This window comes from Chenopodium album, chromosome 20, assembly GCF_948465745.1.
Source record: "Chenopodium album chromosome 20, dcCheAlbu1.1, whole genome shotgun sequence".
NCBI classification, from domain to species: Eukaryota; Viridiplantae; Streptophyta; class Magnoliopsida; order Caryophyllales; family Amaranthaceae; genus Chenopodium; species Chenopodium album.
This window is the reverse complement of record NC_137853.1, coordinates 18,596,709-18,618,113: the sequence shown is the minus strand read 5'-3', so window position 1 is coordinate 18,618,113 and position 21,405 is coordinate 18,596,709. Positions and strand designations below refer to the sequence as shown.

At 37.1% G+C, this 21,405-nt stretch overlaps 1 protein-coding gene across 2 annotated transcripts; it reads left to right on the top strand.

The window, feature by feature from the left end:
• Positions 1 to 603: 603 nt before the first annotated feature.
• Positions 604 to 13,801, top strand: LOC145596641 (PRA1 family protein A1-like). Of its 2 annotated transcripts, none has more exons than XM_081652853.1 (9): positions 604 to 767; positions 1,045 to 1,229; positions 7,193 to 7,233; positions 7,341 to 7,419; positions 10,741 to 10,827; positions 10,905 to 10,993; positions 11,075 to 11,146; positions 11,239 to 11,362; positions 13,408 to 13,801. In XM_081652853.1, the coding sequence occupies exons 2-8, from the start codon at positions 1,072 to 1,074 to the stop codon at positions 11,340 to 11,342; spliced, it is 630 nt and encodes a 209-aa protein (XP_081508979.1). In that variant the 5' UTR covers positions 604 to 767; positions 1,045 to 1,071; the 3' UTR covers positions 11,343 to 11,362; positions 13,408 to 13,801. The 2 variants fall into 2 exon arrangements, with proteins under 2 accessions (XP_081508979.1, XP_081508978.1); XM_081652852.1 differs by having other exon boundaries at positions 1,030 to 1,229.
• Positions 13,802 to 21,405: the final 7,604 nt, after the last annotated feature.

Here is a 21,405-nt window from a genome sequence, read left to right as displayed (position 1 = left end):
TGCGCGGACAATCAAATTGAAGACTTAGATTCATTCCACACAATATCCGAAGGCCTTTTTTTTGGATTCAACACTTGGGTCTTTTATTTTTTTTTGTTTTTGTTTTTATTCTTTTTTGGGTATTTTTGTTGTTACTTTTTTTTTGTTTTATAAAAAACTATATGTATGTATGACTGTATCTATGTACATTGTATTTTTTTTCTTAAATCTTATTATTAAATATAATCCGTGCATTAGCACGGGCACATTCTAGTTTATTACTCCCTTCGTCCCAAAAAGAACGACCCATTTGGGTTGATTACGCGGGTATTAAGGAAGTTAAGTAAAAAGAAGTAAAAGTATATTGGAAAGATAAATTTACATGGGATTTGTAAAAAAATAGAGAGAGAAAGTAATAAAATAACATGGAAAATTAAATTTTTATATGGGAAAGCTAATTTTACACAAATATTGTAACAAATTGGTGGATATTTTAATGCAAATGGGTCATTCTTTTTAGTACAAATTTTTGGCCAAATGAGTCATTTTTTTTTGGGACGGAGGGATAAAATTTTAATAGTTCACATTAAACAAAGTCCCTCAAATAAGCGAATATTAATTGTTTTGCCTTGTAACTCCCAAAGAAAAACTTTATTGAAGTCTGGTTCACGTATTAACTGTATACTGCGCCGATCCACCACCGCACAGCCGCACCACTGCACCACCGAAACGCTGCACCTCTGACCGCCGCTCCACCTTTGACCGCCGCTCCACCACTGCTCTATCCGGTTAGGCTTTCGAACTTCTTATCTGCTGCAATAATTATGATCGAATTAGTCAATTTAATAGTAGTTTTGAATTAATCAATTAGCTCAATCAAACTGTTGAAATAATTCAATCGTTTTATTCAGTCGATTGTAGTCGTAATTTAATCATTTTATTCAATCTTTTTTTTTTTGATTAAATTGTTTTATTCGATTGATTTATTCAATCTTATTCAATCTTTTTATCCAATTTAATCGTTTTATTCAATCGATTTGTTTAATTCAGTCGCTTATAATTTAGGGGAATTGATTTGGGAACCAAACAACAATGGATTGGGGAAGCGTTACAGCGGAGGATCTGATGGACGCTTTGAGAGAAGTTGATTGGTCGTCTCCACCCCGACCATTTTCTGAATTTTTTTCCAGATTTACCCTTCCTCGCTCTTATGCCAAATGGAACAGCCGCCTCAAATGCAATCTTTACTAGTATGTTTCTTCTTGTTTCTAATTTATTTATGAAATCTTTACTAGTATGTTTTCTTCTTGTTTTTAATTTATTTCTGCAATCTTTACTAATATGTTTTCTTGAATTTCTTCTTGTTGCTAATCTATTTTACTTTGATGTTTGAGCTGGTATTTATGTTATTAATACTTTCTATTTATTTAGTAGTAATGGATTTTCGTAAGGAGTAAAGCCCTTTGTGCGTAACTTTTTAATTCCCTTAAATTTCAGTGAAATTGTTAGCTCAGTATTTTTATGGTGTTCTTCAATGATAATGGAGGAGTCATGCTTCATGAAGTAGAAAAGTAGTTTTATTTAGTTGGGGATGTATTAGCTTTTGCATAGGTAATATATTTTCTTTTGCTCCCTCCTTCCTGAAATACTTCCTCCCTTGCTTAATACTTCGTATTGCAGTATTTACCGTTTACCGCTTGAATGTACTAGTTTTACCATGAATATCTTTAATTGTGTGTTAACAAAAAAATTTAAGATTAATATTGTGATTAGACATTAAGATATCACTTGAATTTATTTTGTGTTATAACTTATATATATATATATATATATATATATATATATATATATATATATATTCTTTTAATAGCAAAAATATTTCATTAATTAAAAGTCATACGACATCTACAATAGAGATTCGACGTCAACAAATACATAAGATATTGAATCAAATAGATTATTCTTTCATAAAAACTACGATCGTCGAGTAACATCTCCCGCTTATAACGAGAGACAATCTAACGATCTTTTATAGCCGTGAGGATGTTTTCCTTCTGATTCATCTGTCCGATACGAAAACTTGTTAACTTTTTCACTAATAAAATAATTTCACGACAATTCATTAGATCTACTACCATGGATTCAAAACTAAAAAAATTTCTCCCTCGAAAAGAGGAGATAAACCTTGTCTTTCGAAGGAGGTCGAAAAACCCTTGTCTTTCGAAAGAGATCGGAAACCCTTTCTTTCGAGGGAGAAAAGTTCTTCCCAAAAGGAGTAAGCATTATTATAAACCTAAAAAAACTATAAAGAAATAAGGATTGGGGCTTTCCACCGATTAAAATCGATGGAAGCCCCTTCAAAATTCAACAATGGAGGCTAGGGTTTTGGAGATATTTTCTGTTATATAATAGTGAGAATTTATGGCCAAATTATTAAAGTATGATCTAAATGAGAAATATTGCAGCTCTTTTGTAACAGAAGTAGTGTGGCCACATTGCAAAGTGTAGGCTTTACACTTTGTTTGGATTTAGGACAATCACTCTTGTTTGGGTAAAAGATTGGAGGAAGGAAGGAAGGGGAAGAGGCGGGAGAAGGAGTAATCCATTTTCTCTTTCTCTTAAATAAACGTAATCCTTCCAAAATTGGAAAGATTTGGAAGGAAAATGGAGCTTACTTTTCCTCTCCCCTCCTTACCTTCCCATTCCTTTCCTTCCTTCTTTGCTATTTAAACAAAGCGTTACAGCGTGTTTGGATAAAGAAAAAGGGGAGAAAAGAAGGGGAGGGAACAATGAAGTATCTTCCTTCCAATTTCTTCATTGTTAGAGAGGTTAATTTCTTTTAATTTAATCCTTCCATTTCTCTCCTCCTCCAATCCCCTTCCTTCCTCGTCTATATCCAAATGAAAGATACTCCATCCCTTGCTTTCCTTTCCCTCCCTTTCCTTCAATCTAAGCATAGTTTTACAATGTGTTTGGATAGATAATTGGGAAGTAAAAGATTGGGAGGGGAGGGTAGAAAGATGAGTTTTCCTACCAAATTTTGCCATTGTTACAAAGATCAATTTCTTACAATTTAATCCCTCCATTTCTCTCCCCTCTAATCCCCTTCCTTCCTCATTTGTATCCAAATAAAAGATACTTGATTTTCCTTCCCTTCCTTTCCTTTCCTTCAATTTAAGCATAGTTTTACAATTTGTTTGGATAGATAATTAGGAAGTAAAAGAAGAGGGTGGGAAGGAAGGGAAGGGAAGAGGAGGCGATGGAAAAAAGATAATTAGGAAGTAAAGCAAGAGAGAGAAAGGAGTGGGAAAGGAAGGGGAGACGATGGAAGAAAGATAATATTTCTTTCTAAATCTCTCAATTTCTTACAATTTAATCCTTCTATTTTTTGTTCTCTCCAATTTCCTGCCTTCCTCATTGGTTATCCAAATGAAAAATACTCCATCCTTCTATTGCCCTTCTCTTCCTTTCCCTCTATTAGTCTATTTCTTTCAATCCAAACAAAGTCTTGGTGTTTTTAAAATATTTGTAATAAGCATGTAATATCTTACGTATCAAATGATACAATAAAGGTAATTAAAAAATGGAAAATTTGTCAAAAATAACACCACCTTTGGCCGGTCTTTCAGTAATAGCACCACCTTTTGATTATTCCAGAATAACACCACCTTTCACATGTATTTGCCAAAAATGAAACAAAAAACCGGTAACCTATTTTACAGGTAACCCTAGGACACATGTTCTAGTTTGATTGGTTAACTTATTTATTTTTACTTTTAATTTCGAAAAAACTTAAAAAAAACAAAAAAAAATTAAAAAAAAAAAATTAAAGCCCCTCCCACACACCCAGCCCCTCTGCCCACCGACATCCACCACCCCCACCAAGACCATCCACCTTCCCCGTTTTCGATTTCGGGCTCCTCCCTTCTCTGTTCCCGATTTCAGCCCCCACCTTTCCTCCTCGTAGCAGATTCAATCCCCCCCTCCCTTCATCGTCCCCAATTTCGAGCCCTTCCCCTTTACAAAACCAACATTTTCAACTGGTTATGGTTTCGGGGAAGGAGATAGGTGGTAGGGGCCGAAAATTGGGACGGGAAAGGGAGGGGGTATCAAAAATGGAGAAGGGATGGGTAGGGGCATCGAAAATTGGGAAGGGAAGGGGGCTAGAAACGACGACGGGAAAGCGATGGTGGGTTGTTTAAGGACGGGGAATGGGTGGAGGGGTGTCGTTAGGGGAGGGGGAAGGCTGGGGAGGTCGATCGGCGACGAAGATGGGGAGGGGGAAGGGCGGCGGCAAGGATGGGGTGGGGGACGGGCGGCGGCGATGGTGGTAGGGGGTGGGGGCTAGGCAGCGGGGGCTAGGTGGTGGTTTTGTTTTTTTTTAACTTTGTTATTTAATTAATTAGGTTTTTTTTTAAAAAAAATATATAAAAAAAATTGACCAATGACATTGTGACACGTGTCACAGGTAACCTGTAAAATAGGTTACCAACCGATTTTGTTTCATTTTTGGCAAATACATGTGAAAGGTGGTGTTATTTTGGAATAATCAAAAGGTGGTGCTATTGCTGGAAGACCGGCCAAAGGTGGTGTTATTTTTGACAATTTTTCCTTAAAAAATTCCACTGTATGAAATTGAGGGCGTACTTTGTTGTGAGAGGGTGGACAATCATACAATTTTGCTTGGAGAAGTTATATAAAATATGAATAAAATCAAATACAAGAATTTCACATTCCCAAGAATAAAAGGGAAAGAAATTTTATTATTGAATATTTTTTTGGTAATATAACGATAGCCCCATAACAACTATAATTGGTACATTACGTGTTCTAGAAATTTTCTCTAACTAACTTTACAACCTCTTAAGACACTCCCTCGTTTTTGTTTTTTTGCTACTTGATAAGTTGTAATTGTTAACTCTTAATTTATTCTTGGATGTGATAGTCTTATACTCACAGTATATTAGTTCATAAAGTTCTACATATTAGCTTATAAGCAATACATTTTTAAGTATGTTTAAATTCGGTATTTCCTTCGTTTTTTTAAATGCTACACTTGCCTTATTCGGTTGTTTCTTTTTTAATGACACGCTTGGTGTTTTAGAAATCCCTTACGTTTTAATAATATAACTTTACCCACCAGTAGTCCCCTCTCTCTCTCTCTTACTTTATCATTTCTCATTCCTTCAAATGGTTTTCGCTCCCTCTTATATTCCTTTACTTTTCAAAATAATAACTCCACTATCTTTTCATATAAAAAAAAATGTTATCCTACCTATCCCACTAACATTTTATTTTATTCAAAGTCAATAAAACCTCCAAAACCTTCATGCATTTACAACTTTAGCATTAAAAACACACAGAGGGAGTACTTTAGATGAAGTTTTTTTTTAGGTTTGTAAAAGATGAGGAAGCATGTCGGAAAAATGTTGAGGAAAAAAATTATGACTTCAATAGCTTATATATGCATAGCACTAAGACCTCTCTTTTTTATGAAGTTACTGAAAAGGAAAATATTGTATTATATCCGGAAGGACTAGAAGTCTAGAACCATACCAATCATGAGAATTAGGATTTAAAATATATCACATTCATTTGACTCTCAATGTGGTTTGGAGATCATTCCTTTCGTGTTCACTCTCCAACTTTTTACAAAGTGACATCTCTTTTGGGAGTCACAAGGCATGAGATTGCGTACTTGAAGTCTTAAATCGAATTCATTATCCATATACCTAAGAATTATTATACTTTGTTGCACATTTTTTCTCAACCTTTAAGGGGTGGTGAAGCTGGTGCTCATGATCATATGGCGTAGATGAATTAATATGGGCATGTAATTTATACCTTTATATAGAATATATATGGTGGCCAAAGGCTATGTTACTCAAACTCTTCATTTCACCTTCTAGTCAAGACCCTTAGACACTTAATTTTACTTGGATATGTATCCGTGTCGGATATTGGTACCCGAGTCCAAGGTACATAGGCCACAGGTGTTAAGGGTGGATTATGTGCTAAAAAGATTGTGGTAAACAATAATCAATAACAACGAAAAACAAACAAGCAACGAAAAAAGATTTTACTGTGGGAATTTGAGTGTTGAGAGACAACCCACAAATCCACTATGGAGTATACCTTAATGATGATGAGCTCTCAATACACCTTGAATGCTCACCTCTCTCTCTCTCTTTCTCTCTCTCTCAACTTCTCATCTTAATCTAATAATGAAATAACACGAGCATATATAGTTCTAGACATAAGAAACCATCCTTTGGACAAAAAATAAGTCATGTCACTTTTTCGCTTAGCCGCTTGACCCACCCGAAGGCCAGCTTAATGTCCATGCACATGCTGCATGCGCAGACTTTATGTTGTATGCGTGTAGCTCTCATCTTCTTCCAGCAGATCCAGTGATGCATCAATTTTTGCATCTTGTTGCCCATGTGCACTTCTCATGCATGCACAACACCTTCTCTTCCATGCTCGTTGCTTTAATGCCTTTTTTGTGTCTTGAAAATGGTAAAGAAGAGGAATTCAGTGTACATACTAATGGTGGTAATAAGTTCTTACTAGAAGAATTTCAGTGTTACATGTAGGTGTATTATTTTTTAGCAGCAAGAAGTATTGAACAATCACCTATTACTTAACTGTTCCTTAAAGAACCTTATGGCATATCGTAGGCCTTTTCACTAGTTTTCCTTTTATGCACCTTTCTATATTTATATATTTTATATTCTTCTTTTTGTGCGTCAACGCCTTATCCCATAAGTGTGGTCGGCTACATGAACCAAGATGAAGACCTCCTAAGAGGTCGCCTATTCTAATACTACTCTAATCATTGTGGCTCATGTAAAGCGATGTGACAAAGTTTTACATTGGTTGTCAAAGGCCTACCGTAACCATTCTCCTCTATCCAAGTTTGGGACTGGCCTCGGGAAACCCTGAGTTTATTTATAAATTTTATATTATAATAATATGACATATATGCTATGTCTCTGTACATGTGTCCATGTCTCGGAGATAGTCCCTATCCTCTTATTTTTAGAAAGTGCTTTATTTGAAGCTAGGTGGATTAAATTGTTTGGACCTAAAAATTGTTAGTGATTAACTCTAAATTCAAACATGTTGGGCCTTGTTTCAAGTTAAAAAAAATTCTTGGGTAAGACAATAGATGTTGCCGATGTGATTATTGTTTTAATTTTGTGTTAAACAGCTATCGGACAAACTACTTTATCATGGTTATCTTCATTCTTGGTGAGTATCTTAATTGAGTTTTTTATCCAAGAAAGACTTATTTGCTAAAACTATTCATTCGTTGCTATTCTTTCATTTCATTTATGCATTTTTGACCAAATTTGCAGGCCTGGGTTTTCTCAGGAGGCCACTTGCAATTTTTGCTGCTGCCTTAACAGCACTTACCATTGCTTTCCTGAATGACAGGTATGCTCATGTAGTCATTTCTCTTCATATGGAATAGTTTATGTCATTGTTTGCTAGAACCACTATATCCCTTTAGCTATTAAATGCTGTAAAACTTGTACAATTATTATCTAGTCAATTATGAGGAGATATCTTTTATTACGTTGTTATCAAAGTAAATTTACTTTAATCCTCATCACGTAACAAGTCACATTTCACCTACTCTTTTCATTTTTTTTTATATATGAGAACTAGTCTTTCCCAGCAGGTCTTTTTTTTTTTGTATTTTTTGTCAACATATTTTGGAAAGAATTACTACTTGAAGCTTGGCCTTGAAAAGATGGGTGCCCCTTTGAAATTGCGAATGTTGTATGTCTTTTATTCACTTTATTGTATTGGACTTGTTTTTATAGCAGTCTAGCAAATTTTTACATTCTTTCTGGCATCATCATTTGAGGATAGTAAGCTAACAGAGCGCTGCTCCCTAGGGTCATTATTAATTTATTGGATTTCTCAATTTGGCAGAAGTGATTTTCCTCTTAAGCTGTGTCCTTGTTCTCACTTGGCTATTAGTCAGTATTAGAATGTTGATTGATGTTTTATTTGTATGGGATTACCTAATCCCTTTTTTACTGTAATAGATCAACCTAAGGAAGGGTAGTATAGGTATTCTAGTAATATTAGTTCACTAGGTTAATAGTCCTTAGTATAAATAGAGAGGGAAGGACAGGAAATAGGAGGCAAAAATCAGATGAAACTTGTTGAGAGTTGTGACCTCAAGTCACTTTTGGAGAGTTGTGAGCTAAACTCACTTTTGAAGATTGATAGCCTTAAGCTATTATCCTATCTTTTGTAACCTTTCAACCATATTATCAATCAAAATCCAAGCTTTAATCTTCAATTACTTACATTATTAAATCAGATTATAATCCCAAAAAGTCAGTGCATTACAATTGGTATCAGAGCAGGCGGTCTTGCAGGCTTCCGGTGACCGGAACCACCAGTCCAACCACCGCATACCAAAAAAAAAAAAAAATGGTCTTTGAATCTGTTGAAAAGAGTGTAACGCAACTGATGCAGAAATGTATTTGTGATGAGTATGCACACATTTCCAGCAAGAGAGAACAGGGGATTTCGGATCTCAAGGAAGAGCGAAGAGTCCGATGCGAGCTTCAACTTCCGGAGTTCAATGGGAGAAATCTGGAAGACTGGGTCCTTCAACTTGAGGACTCCTTCCATTTTTTCCAGCTGAATGAGGAGACAAAATTGAAGGCAGCCATCATTGGACTTGATGGCAAAGCGTTGCAGTGGTTCGAGCGTGAACACCGATGGCTACCATTTCGTGACTGGCAAGAATTGAAGACTTGGCTGCTTCGAAATTCAGGGAGGTGGCTACCAAATAAAAAGGAAAGGAGTGAGATATCTCTTGAATTATTAGAGAAAGAATCCATTAGGACAGTAGTGGAAGTGGCGGCCGCCCAAGCAATGGCAGCGGAAAGGGAGAGGGCCGAGGAGAAGAAAGGCCATCTGGAATCCAAACCCTCGGCCGAGCAAGGCGTTGCAATTGAGGGCACGGAGAGGAAGGGTGAGGAAGGTTTCACAGACAACCCAACTGAAGTTTCCTTCCAGTCTGACGGTGCTTTGGTGTCCGTGAAGGGCAAGCTGGAGTCGCCGGCGACTCTGGTGGTGGACGGTGGACCTGATGGGCGAGGTGAGTTGAGTGGTGTGTTAATCTGTACTAGTGAATTTGGTTGTGAGGTGAGTGTTTTCGAAGGTGGCCTTGGTGGTGATTTCCAAAGCAAACCCACCAAAGTTTTGTTTGAGAGAAGCGAAGATAACAAAGGCAGGTCTGAAATCGACTGTTCACTACCGATGGTCGCAAGAAAGGGGGGTGATTTCTCAGGTGGATTTGCGGGTGGGGGTCACGATGGAGTGGACGGCCGAGCTCGTGAAAGGTGGGCGGTTTTCTGGACAGTACAAAGGGCAGAGGTCCATGTGTTTGACGGTGGTGGGATAAAATATTTGTTTGAGAAAGGCGGCGCTGACGGTAGTGGGTCCGGTGGTGGGTCCGGTGGTGGCCCAGGTTTCCTAGCCGGAAAAGGAAAACGTGGCTATATGACCACCATTAGCGGTGGCCTGAAGAGGGACAGAGACGGCGTTGTGAAAGGAGGGGCTGATGCGTGTGAGTCAGGTGGTGGTCTGGGGTTTAGGGTCGCCGGAGAAAAAAGTGGGGGTTTGGCCGGAAGTGGAGCAGGTGGGAGGTCTCAAGAGGAGTGGTTAGACTGTTTACTTGGTGGTTGTCTGGAAAATGCAGACATAGCAGCTTTTGGCAGGAGTTTGACTAAAGTCTTTGGCTTGGAGAGGAAGCCAATAGTGGAAGGTACTAGTAAGGGTAGAATTGGAAATATGAGATGTGATGATGTGGCAAAGGATGAACATCATGCTGAGATTGCTTACTGTGCGTTGGAAATGAATCTATCATTTTTAGAAGGCAAGATTTTATTTGGGCCCATTGCAACATGGCCCAATTTCCGAATTCATAGCCTGACGCCCAACATTGCCCAGCAATCCTTATTTACATCCAACCTCCCTTGTTTAAAGCCCCTTGCCTTTTATTATTTCCTAAAATCAACATTGCCCAGCAGTTTTTATTTGACTTATTTCCACACTTCTTGCTTCAATGCATACACCACTCACTCTACCCAAAATTCAATTATCCCACCTGACAAGCTACAACAATTTTCAGTTTCTTATGCCATGTTAAGAGTACTAACCTTCAACAATGAACAACTCTCACAGCAGCTCACTCTCAGTTTTGGCTCTTTCAAGAGTTGGAACAAGCATCAATGTTGCCGAGGCCGGAAATTCAGTGCAAACTACTATCCACCTTGAGGACAAGGTGGAAGTTTAGGGGGCCGGTATTGTAATAGATCAACCTAAGGAAGGGTAGTATAGGTATTCTAGTAATATTAGTTCACTAGGTTAATAGTCCTTAGTATAAATAGAGAGGGAAGGACAGGAAATAGGAGGCAAAAATCAGATGAAACTTGTTGAGAGTTGTGACCTCAAGTCACTTTTGGAGAGTTGTGAGCTAAACTCACTTTTGAAGATTGATAGCCTTAAGCTATTATCCTATCTTTTGTAACCTTTCAACCATATTATCAATCAAAATCCAAGCTTTAATCTTCAATTACTTACATTATTAAATCAGATTATAATCCCAAAAAGTCAGTGCATTACATTTACCTTCTTAAAATAACTAACATAACATGTTAGTTCACATGTTAGTCTCTTCTTTTCTCTGGTTTTGACATCTATGTAATATGTATTTTGTTGGCATAGCTTTGCTGGTACGTTTAGTGAGAAGGTAACAAGGACTGTGAGGCGGTTTTCTCCGCACATGGCTGCAAAAATGAGGCCTCCACTTACGTATGTCACTTCACCTTGTATTAATTCCAGCCAAACACGTGTCTCCGTGTCTCTTACAAACAGTTTGAATGTGCCAGGCCTGTCATCCGTGGACGTCCTTCAGCCAAAAGGGCAATATATATTTGTGGACGGCCTCGTTGGGTGTTTGTGTTGATTTTCTCTTCGGGTAAGTCCATGCTTCAATATCCGTTCCTGTTCCAAGCTAATTAATATAGACATGCTAATATGTTCAATCATCTTGTATTAGTGAGTTTTTTCCTTTGGTTTGCTTCTTGTGGTCTTCTCACTGTTCTATGGGCATTTGCAATTGGACTTCTTGGTAAATGATTCTCTCTTATTATTTTTTCATCTTGGATTTCTATTTAACAATTTCATTGCCTTGAAAAAATGACTCCAATTTTTTTCCATCAGCCACTCTCCTTCATGCAAGCTTTAGGACTCCGAATTTGAAAGCACGCTTAAATACATTCCGGGAAGAATTTCGCGCAGTTTGGCGAAACTATAGTGAGCTGTAGTTTTTCAAGCTGTACATAATGTAAGTATATTCATGTTTCTTGCTTGACTCAACGCTGGCTTTTTCAAAAGTACTGTCGGTTATTTAAGCAGTTTAAGTTCCTATATGTGATAAATACTACGTATATTTTGTTTTATAGTGTTTATCTAAGTTGACTTTAATATTCTAGAACATTAGATAAGTCAATTGATAGTGGAGCAATGGAACTGTGCATTAAAATTGTTTGGATATAATTGATACTTTTAAAGTTTTAAGTATTATGAAACATACCAAAATAGAGTTATGAAACATACCAAAATAGAGAGGACAATCATTATGAATTGAAATGGGGCAGTTTTATACTTTTATCTTTCTAACACTTTTTGGTTTGCAATTGTGGAAGAAAAAGGGTAGGGAGGGAAACAGAGGCAGAAAGGGTGGTGAGCGGAGGGAAAAATTGAGCGCCCATTTTCCCTCCAAATCTTTCCAACAATGGAGTGATTTAGTTTCTTAATTGAAAGAGGAAGAATGATCCATTACCGCTTTAGTTTCTTAAAAAAGTAAGATGTATCCCTTACTGCACATTTTAACCAAATAATGGAAAATGTATCCCTTACTTTCCCTTCTCTTCCTTTTCCTCCAAACTTTCCTATCCAAAATTAGTGTAAATGAAGGATGGTGGCAATGAAAAGGCTAGCAACTGTAATGATCAGATATGTTTCTTTTTCTTTAACTGATGGTTATCAATAGGAATTTGGGTGTGGACTCTAATTCCTTGGTCCTTCACTACGTAGTGCTTTACCAGGTTGGGTCAATCCTTACTAATAAGGGAGAAAAGTTCGCAAAACTAATGACTTGAGAATAGTGTCATCGCTTGCTTTTCTTTTGAATTCTTCATTCCTATCTTTTATTTTTATTTTATTCCTTTTTTCCTTGTTGACTGCTCCTTTTTAATTCTTCACACTTGGACAACAATGATACCTCCACTACATTATTAACATACTTCCAAGCAATGAGAATATCCATTTCATTCTTACACTTGTTCTTTTTGTAGACTACCAAAGCTTGTATCTAACCAACTTGGTCCTGGAGACACAGTATGTTTGACCCTTCTCCTCTCCATGATTTCTACTAATTCTATTGAACTTTCCATTTAAGAACCGAAATTCCATGTCCCAAAATGTGTCCTAGTATCCTTACTTTAACAAGGGACTACCTTCCTTAGTTCTTTACCTGCATTTGTCTATCATGTGAGAACTCTTACATATATGACTACAGCCCTGGCTCTGAGATGGTGCAGTCTTTCAGGGTGACAATCTGGCTGCCCTTACACATTTTCCACTACTCTTGGGTGGGTAGAGCAGCATATTGATGAGAAGTGGACATTCCAATGGTATCCAAATATTAACTAATGTTTTACGGTAGCTAATACACTGCAAGTCTCCTTTATTCGGGTCTTAGATTATAGTGACACTCAGCTGCTGGAGTTTCAGCTACAATGAACGAAAATTGTTGGCTTGAGTGCCGGATATGAGTAGTTCAACTATTGGCTTCGGTATGAAGTATCTACTCTTTAGTTACTGAAGATACAAATTGGAATAAATTTTAAACTTACCCTAGTGTTGTTTGTGCAGATACATATAGTGGAGAATGGAGATATTTGATAATCTGAAATTTGATGAACAGATAATCTTATTTGGTGCTTCAAATGTTTTTAAATATTGTTGCCTGAGTAAATAAAGATACTTGAATATATAAGATTGTCACATTTATTCTTTTGGAGAGGGACAGATTCTCAAAATGCTTTTTAATTCTTAAGCACTCTTCCTAATGGGTTTGAATTGACTCATTGGTTTTGATATAGTGTAATAAGGCATATGGTGTTCATGCATTTCATGGACATAATTATTGTTGATGCTTCAGATACATGATATAAAAATTAACCCCTAAATTTAACACACTATGATAAAATAACACTTTATGACCTTAGATTTCTGAGGACTGATGTATAGTTTTTAATATAATAGCATGATTTGATTCAATGATTTGGTTAACATTTTTTATTGTGTTATTCTTTTCTTCTTAAGGTTCACAGCATTGATTGAGAGGCTGACCTTTGTTTTAAAAGTTGACATCCAGTGGTGGCAGCTACAAAAATCTCAGTTTGCTGGAAACTGAAGATCGTAATATATCTTGATGAGCCTAAGGCAGATAACTTGTGGGATTGTAAATTTTCATTTTTGTCATTTTTTTTTGTTGAAGCACAAGCAATGTTGTATAATCATGCACAGTTTAGTGGTTTATACTTAACTAGTACTTTCGTATGTTTTAAATTGGTTAACTAGTGTCTCACCCGGGCGTTGTCCCGGATGTTACTTTGAGTATTTTTTTTTTAATAAAGTATTTGAAGTGTTACTAATTTAGAATGTAATGTTGAATATTGAGGAGAAAATAAAAATAATATGTGTCTTTTTGTTTTGAGTTTGGATGCAATTTTGTATTTTGCATTTAAATACATTTATGTGGAAGAATTCAACATATGTTATTGGTAGTTAAGATGGTAAGGCATGTGGTGTTCATTCCATGAGGTTAGGAGATCAAATTTCTTTATATGCATTTTTAATTAACATTGCCATGAATTATTAAGCGATGACGTGGCGCGATGCCATTGGATATTGAGTAGTGACGTGGCACAAGTGATACATAAACGTTTTTAGGAACGCTTTTTAATATATAAAGTATAGATACATTATTTTATACATTGCCTTTGCCTCCTGATGCTCTTTCCCAAAGGAGAGAAAATGTGAAATTCCTTGGTATATTTAACTTATATAATTTTAGTTAATCTAATAAGATTCTAGGTTATATTTCAGATTATAAAATTAAAATGCAAAAATTGACAAGAACATTAATATTAATTTGCTTTCAATGGTCCCAAGTAACATATAATATGTAGAATAGGTAAATTATTTATTTATTTATTTATTTTTAAATGTACATGTGCTGTTACTTGATTGGTCAAAATAAGTTTAAATTTTATTTAGTTACTAATTAAATCATAACTAATATTTTTAAATACCTAATTTACAAAAAAAAAGCTAATTAAAAAAAAAAGCACCACTAGATTACCAGAAGTGCTACCTCCCTGGCCCTTACCACTGCCCAGCCAAGGTGACCTGTCACCCCTACAGTGCCGATACCCACTCCCCTGTGCCGCTCTCGCCGTTGATTGTCCCCCTAAACCACCATAGACCCACCACGAAACCCCTTCCCCCCCCTAAAAATCCTTAAGAAAAACCCTTTCCCACCGCTTATACCGCCCATCGCCACTCCCCAAACCCTTGAAACCCCTATTCGCAAGGGTAGGCAAGGTGGAATTCGGTGGTTTATGCGCCGGGGAGGTTTTTAAGGGATTTCGGGGGGGGGGGGGAGTTTTAAGGGATTTCGAGGGTTTTGGGGTTTGGGATGACGACAGGAAGTAAGGGGAAGGGCGACGCCATTTCTGGCGTAAGGGAGGGGGTAGGAGAGTGGCCGGAGCGTGGTGCCTGAGAGTGGCTGGAGCTGCCGCAGGGAGTGGTGGTGGGTTTTAGTTAATTTATTGAATTTCTTTTATCGAGAAATACACTTTAATAATCGCAAGTATGAGTGATTTACTTCTATTAATCCCAATTAAGGTTTATTTTTTAATAATCCTAACCATGACTTGAGTGTTCCTCCAACAGTCCCAACGGGTCAACACAAAGTCAACGATATGTTATATCAGGTACCATGACACGTGTCAACCATTTTCGATTAGTAAGGGGGTCAGGGTTAGGTTAGTTGGGGTTAAAGAGGTCAAGTCGACCATTTCGATTTGTAAGGGGGGCGTCCGGCAAATTGCCGCCGGCAAGGTTAGGGGAACGACTACTCTTTCGTGGTGGGAGAAGGTGGTTGGGAATTTTTGGTTTTTTTTTATTATTTATTTATTTAATTTTGGACCAATCACATGTTGACATGTGTCATGGTACCTGTTACAACAGGTTGTTGACTTTGTGTTGACTAGTTGGGACTGTAGGAGGAAAACTCAAGGCATAGTTAGGATTAATAAAAAAATAAACCTTAGTTGAGATTATTAGAAGTAAATTGCCCATAGTTGGGATTATTAAAGTGTATTTTTCCTTTTTAAATTTCTAATCTTTAAATTAAAAAATTAATTTTTTTTTACCAATCTCATCCTGACAAGTGTCAAATAACTTAATATAACAAGTGGGATGACCGGTAGGGACCATTGAAAGAAAATTGATATTAAAGTTTGTATTATTAAAAAATAATTGAAAGTTGGGGTTATTTTGGGCAAATGAGGCAAATTTAGGATTATTCTTGTCATTTTTCCAATAAAAAATTGATGACATGATTGTACTTGATGCCTCATACACTGTGAGTGTATATGGTTGTATCCTTATGGTAGTGTGATTTATGGATTTTCTACGATTACACACTCATTGCTTTAATTTATTCCATATTTTTTGCAAAAAATTGACTTAACATGTTCACAAATGTACAACTAGGGGTCTAGGGGGTGCTATTTAGGTTCAGTCTCAACGTGAACACGACTTTGGTGGGCTAAGGCAAGCCTAAAAAATGGCGCTTTAAATCCCTAGATGTAAGTTAGGCTAAAGGATCGAGGATCATTCATAAGATGTTGATTATAGTCTAGTCACAAATATGTTTGTCTTTTGGGCTTAAATTTCGGTGTTCGATTTGAATTATGGCCCAAACCGAAATAATTTGATTTTGGGTTTCTCAATCCAAATTCAAATCAGATTAAGATTTGCTCCAAATCTAACCGAGCCAATTTTTGATAAGTAAATCGGATTTAATGCTGCCAAACCAATTTTTGAAAGGAAAAATTGCTCCTATTAATCTGAACTTTGCCTCGTCCGCTGAAAATAATCCCAACTTTCGTTTATTATCTATTGCACCGAACTTTGGGGGGTATTAATTTCTATTGCACCCAATTTACCTGAAACCGGTTAATCAGGTTAACATTTGTGAATTAAATTTTTTTGCACACGTGTCAATATGTAATTGGTTGGAAAAAAAAAAGAAAAATGAAAAAAAAAAATATAATTTCCTAAAACTAATCCACCACCAGCCCCACCTCCACCACCACACCACAACCACTAGCGCACACTCTCCCCTCACGTAGCCCAGCAACCAGCCAAATTGACCACCACAATGGCCGAAAATGGCCAGTCACCACACCTACATGACTGTTTCCCCACCATAAGACAACCCCCCTCCCCAAAATCGACCACCAAAATTCGCCACAAATGGCCGAAATCGGTCGATGTTGGGGTTGAATGGTTGATTTCAACCTTTTATCGACCGATTTCTGCCGTTGGTGGCTGATTTCGTCGCCGTTTCTGTAGTGTAAGGTTTAAGGGTTAGGATTCTGGGATTTTGAGTAGAAGCAGGCTGTTGGTGGTCGTGGTTGCAACGGGATGTTGGTGGAGTTGTAGGGAAAGGGAAGCAGGGAGGTTGGTGAAGTGTGTGAAGTGCGCAGGGGGAAGGGGAAGTAGGAAGGTGGGCCGGGAGGCGGTTCTTGGGAACGAGGGAAGGGGGAGTGCTGGGCGGTGGTTTCTGGGCACGAGGGAGGGATTTTCGAGGGTGGGGGAGGGGTTTTCAGAGATGGGGGAAGGGAAGGGGTGGGTTTCGAGGTAGGGGGAAGGTTAGGCGGCGGTTTCTGGCAGCAGGGGAGGGGTTTTTCAAGGGTGGGGGTGATTTTCCGGCGTGGTGGGGGTGGGGGTGTGGTGGCAGCCGCTGGGCGTGGGTGGTTTATGGGTTTTTTTTTTGTTTTTTTTTTAAAAAATTAAATAAAATTAAGCCAATCATACGCTGACACGTGTCTAGGTAACTTGCTACATCAGGTTAGATGACCTGTTGGGTGTAACAAAAATTAATACCCCCCAAAGTTCGGTGCAATAGATAATAAACGAAAGTTGGGATTATTTTCAGCGGACGAGGCAAAGTTCAGATTTATGGGAGCAATTTTTCCTTTTTGAAAAGCAATTCGGATTCAACCCACATACCGAATTTTGTTTTACCTAATATAATAAAAACTACGCACACTACATAATGAAAATGACAAATAACAAGTTCTAAATCGACAAATCATCATAAATTTATAGAATAGTTATCATGAGGCTTAAATTTGGCCACCAATAATCCAAAGAATAATAGATCCACAAGTTACATACAAAAATTCATATTCAGTTGTTTTCTTGTGCGTCCTTGAATTTACCCCTTTGTAGATTGTTGAATTTATTTCTAAGCTAAGGTCCCTTAATATCATTTATGTATGACTTGAATTTACACCAATTGAAGTATGAGTACCAAGTTGATAAATCAGATTGCATCACTTTTCAATTGTATCACATGTAAACAAAGGTTAATAGTGAATTTAGGGATAAGGATTGAGAAATAAACTTGAATTTTAATGACTAGAAAGGGGAAAAATGAGATCAAATGAGAAAGGAGGAAAGGTGAGAGTGGTGATATGTCTATTTTATATCGTATTTTACCCCCGTACCTTGGTCATAATTAGTACTTTTTTGGCTCTTTAGAGCCACTTTTATTACTAATTGGTGTTTTCTAGTGTTTTCGTAGTTTTGGTTGACTTTTGTAGGGAATTAAACTTTTGGAGCATTTCCCGGAATTTCATGGAGCAACTACGAGCATTGGAGGAACACGACCATCCTTCATAGCCCAAAGCCGGTTAGAGTCATTGATCCGGTGATTAAAGGCTCGGTATATGTGATACCGGGGCATTTGGACCGAGTGTTCAAGTCCCGAAGAAAAAATCCGGATGGGGCCGAAGAATCGGAGCCCAATTGAAGTCCAAGGAGTAGCCCAAGTGGCCTCGCCCGGCCAAAGAGCTCCCGCGCCCGACCGGGCGGGGCGGATATATTGCTGCAGCAGCTGGCGCCGCGCGAGAAATACTTTTATGGGAAAAAGGCGGGCCCGATTGGGCGGTGCCTCGCCCGATCGGCCGCGTGTCTTTGTTAGGAGTTTTAGACGTTGTTTAAGTTTGTGTTAGTTTAGGATTCTTGCTTAATATAAATACGATTTCGTTAAGCAAGTTTAGTATTCTTTTTACTCTCTCTTGTTCTCTTTTACTCTTTCTCTTAGATTTTCTCTCTCTACATAGTTTATTTTCTCTCTCTACAACTCTATACTTTGTTCTTAACTCAACTCTTTATTCCGATTACTTTGGTAACGGATTTCTTTTCCTTTAATCTCAGTTATTTATTTTATTTCTTCTACCATGACTTGTTTAATTACTTTGATTAGTTTAGATTTAAATATGCGTGAGTAGTTTCTTTTCTAGGGTTTGTGGGGATCCATAAATAATATGAAGGGGGTAATTTATTGTTGTTGATTATCAATGCTATATTAATTTCCTATTGATTGATTTAATGCTCTATGACTAGATTAGGCCTGATCTTTTATGCATGAGTTTGACAATATTGATTCAAGATTCGAGAGATGAGAATTGATATATAGGTCTAGTTTCAATGGGCAGATTAATTTATAAATGGTTAAGTCGAGATTTGAGAGATGAGATTTAATATCGGTAGATTAATTTTGTGATTGTAATACGTAGCGAGAGCCCTTTATGATCTGGTTAATTGATGCATTGATAATTGACTATTATGGATTATTGATATTGCATGATAATTTCTTATTGAATTGTTTTAACGCTTTACAATTTTGGCTTGTAAAAGTATTGCAATATTAAATTGATGAATCGAGTAGATGTTAATTTGATATTAAAGGCTATTTCCAATAAGAACTTAAATCTAATAAATTGCGAGAGCCTGTTAGATCTATGTTGATTAATAAATTGCGAGAGCCTGTTAATCATGTTATTTATGCAATGTTAATGATTGATTATTATGTTTTACCCTAGAGTGTTATTTATTGGTGAACCTATGCCCTAGGTCTTTAATTCATTGGTTTTTCTCTATCCTTTATTCTTCCCTACTTTTACTCCTCGTAGTTTAGTTTTCTTTTATTATAACAATTGGTTACCTTGATAATTTAGATTATATTAATTAATTAGGAATAGGTGATCGGGATTTAGTAGGTCGTTGGGACTACCAACCCAAATCAAATTAATTATTTATAATGCCTAAACTTACACTAAACTAGTTAGTGGCAAGTAAAGGGTCGAACCACTAAGGAAGCTCACTCGTCCAACATCAACATCACTAATGCAAGAGTCGAAAGGGGAAATGTTTTTGTTGATATATTGGATAAAAAGCACTAAAACTACGAATAAGCAAAGATAAAGATGAATAAAACCAAGAAAGAACAACGCTAGGGATACGGGGGTGTCAAATATGACTAGAAAGAGGGAAATAATGATAGTTATCAAGAAGAACATGCCAAAGAACACAAGATCCTACCTAAACAATTCATTCTCATGCAATAGTCTAGGTAAATCAATGAAAGAAGTCCATGCTAATTAGGATCATTCTCATGCATCCTATTAGACACAAGCAAATCAAGAGAATAAAGAAACACAATTCATAAAACTCAATTTTAACAACTCATTCTCATGCAATCATTAAAATAGAGGTGATCTTAATCTAGTTCAAATCACTTTCATGCATTTAAACTAGAGGGAAATCAAATAAAGTGTAACAATAATCTCAAGCCATCAAAAATCATATCTTTCATCAATTTAAGGCATGTATTCAATCCAACCATCATCATTCATCCAACATTCAACACATATTTTTCACCCCCTTCCCCTAGCTAAGAAATTAGCCTAGAGAAGGGAGATTAAACATAATAGCAAAACCAAAAATAAATTCAAGAAACACAAAACAAAACATGATTAAGAACAATGAAAACAATAATAAATAGATAAACTAAAAGGATAACAAAAATAAGCAACAATAAAAAAAATAAATAAAGCTAAAGGAAAGGATTAGAGATTACTAGAGAGAGGATTAATGAAAGATGAAAACTTGAAGGAATTGCTAGATTGGAAATTAAACTTGACCAAAATTGATTACTTGGAAGAAAATTGAGCAATAATCTACTTTATCTCTCTAAAAACTATCTAATCTAACCCTAAGAGAGAGAAGCTCTCCTAAAACTAACTAAGAAATTAGAATAATGGATCCCCGCCTCTAATTACCCCAAAAATGGGTATTATTTATACTAAGCTAGGAAAAATAGAAAAATAAAAAGAAGGAAATAAATAAAGAAAGAAAAGGAAATAAAAAGAAAATAAAAGAGAAAAGAAATAAGCAAGAAAAGGAAAAGAAATAAAATTAAAAGAAAAAGATAATAAAACCAAATCACCCCAAAAACAATCAGACCCCCCCCCATTCCCAACTTCGTGGCTTCTTTGATTTCCCTCATCAATCAGCATCGAACAACCATCATCAACGCCATTCAGCCGCAATTCACCATCATCAAACATCATCTTTCATCTTCTCTAACAACCGTTCGATCTCATTAAATACCATGTGCGAAGCTCGTGAGGTGGTTCGATCGAACCGAGGGTGGGTTCGACCGAACTATGGGTTGGTTCGGTCGAACCATGGGTGTGTTCGACCACTCCTCTAAAAATCAGAAAAACTCGAATGATTCTGATTGTTTTTGCATTTTTACTTCGACCGAACTCTCAATGGTTTGCCCGAACTAAATTGATTTGCTATTTGCTCTGAATTGGGGCTGTTGTTGTGCGATTTGTTGGTTTGAAATTGCTGCTCGCAGGTGGTTGTTGATGGTGGTTCAATGGCGGTGATTGGAGGTGGTGGCTGCTGTAATTGGTGCGGCGTGCTGGTGGTTGCAACTGGTGGGCTGCAGAGGTCGGGGCTGCTGCGGTGATTGGAGTTGCGTGGTGGAGCAGGGGAGTTGTTAGGTGGGTGCGTGAATTGGAGATGTTAGGGTAGGCGAGTTGGTGTTGCTGGTTGCTGTTGTTGGTGGTTGTTTTGGTTGCGTGGTGGCTGTAAATTGGTGCGGTGGTGAGTTGGTGATGAATTGGGTGAGGTTGTGATTGCTGGTGGTTTGCGGTTGAGCTGGTG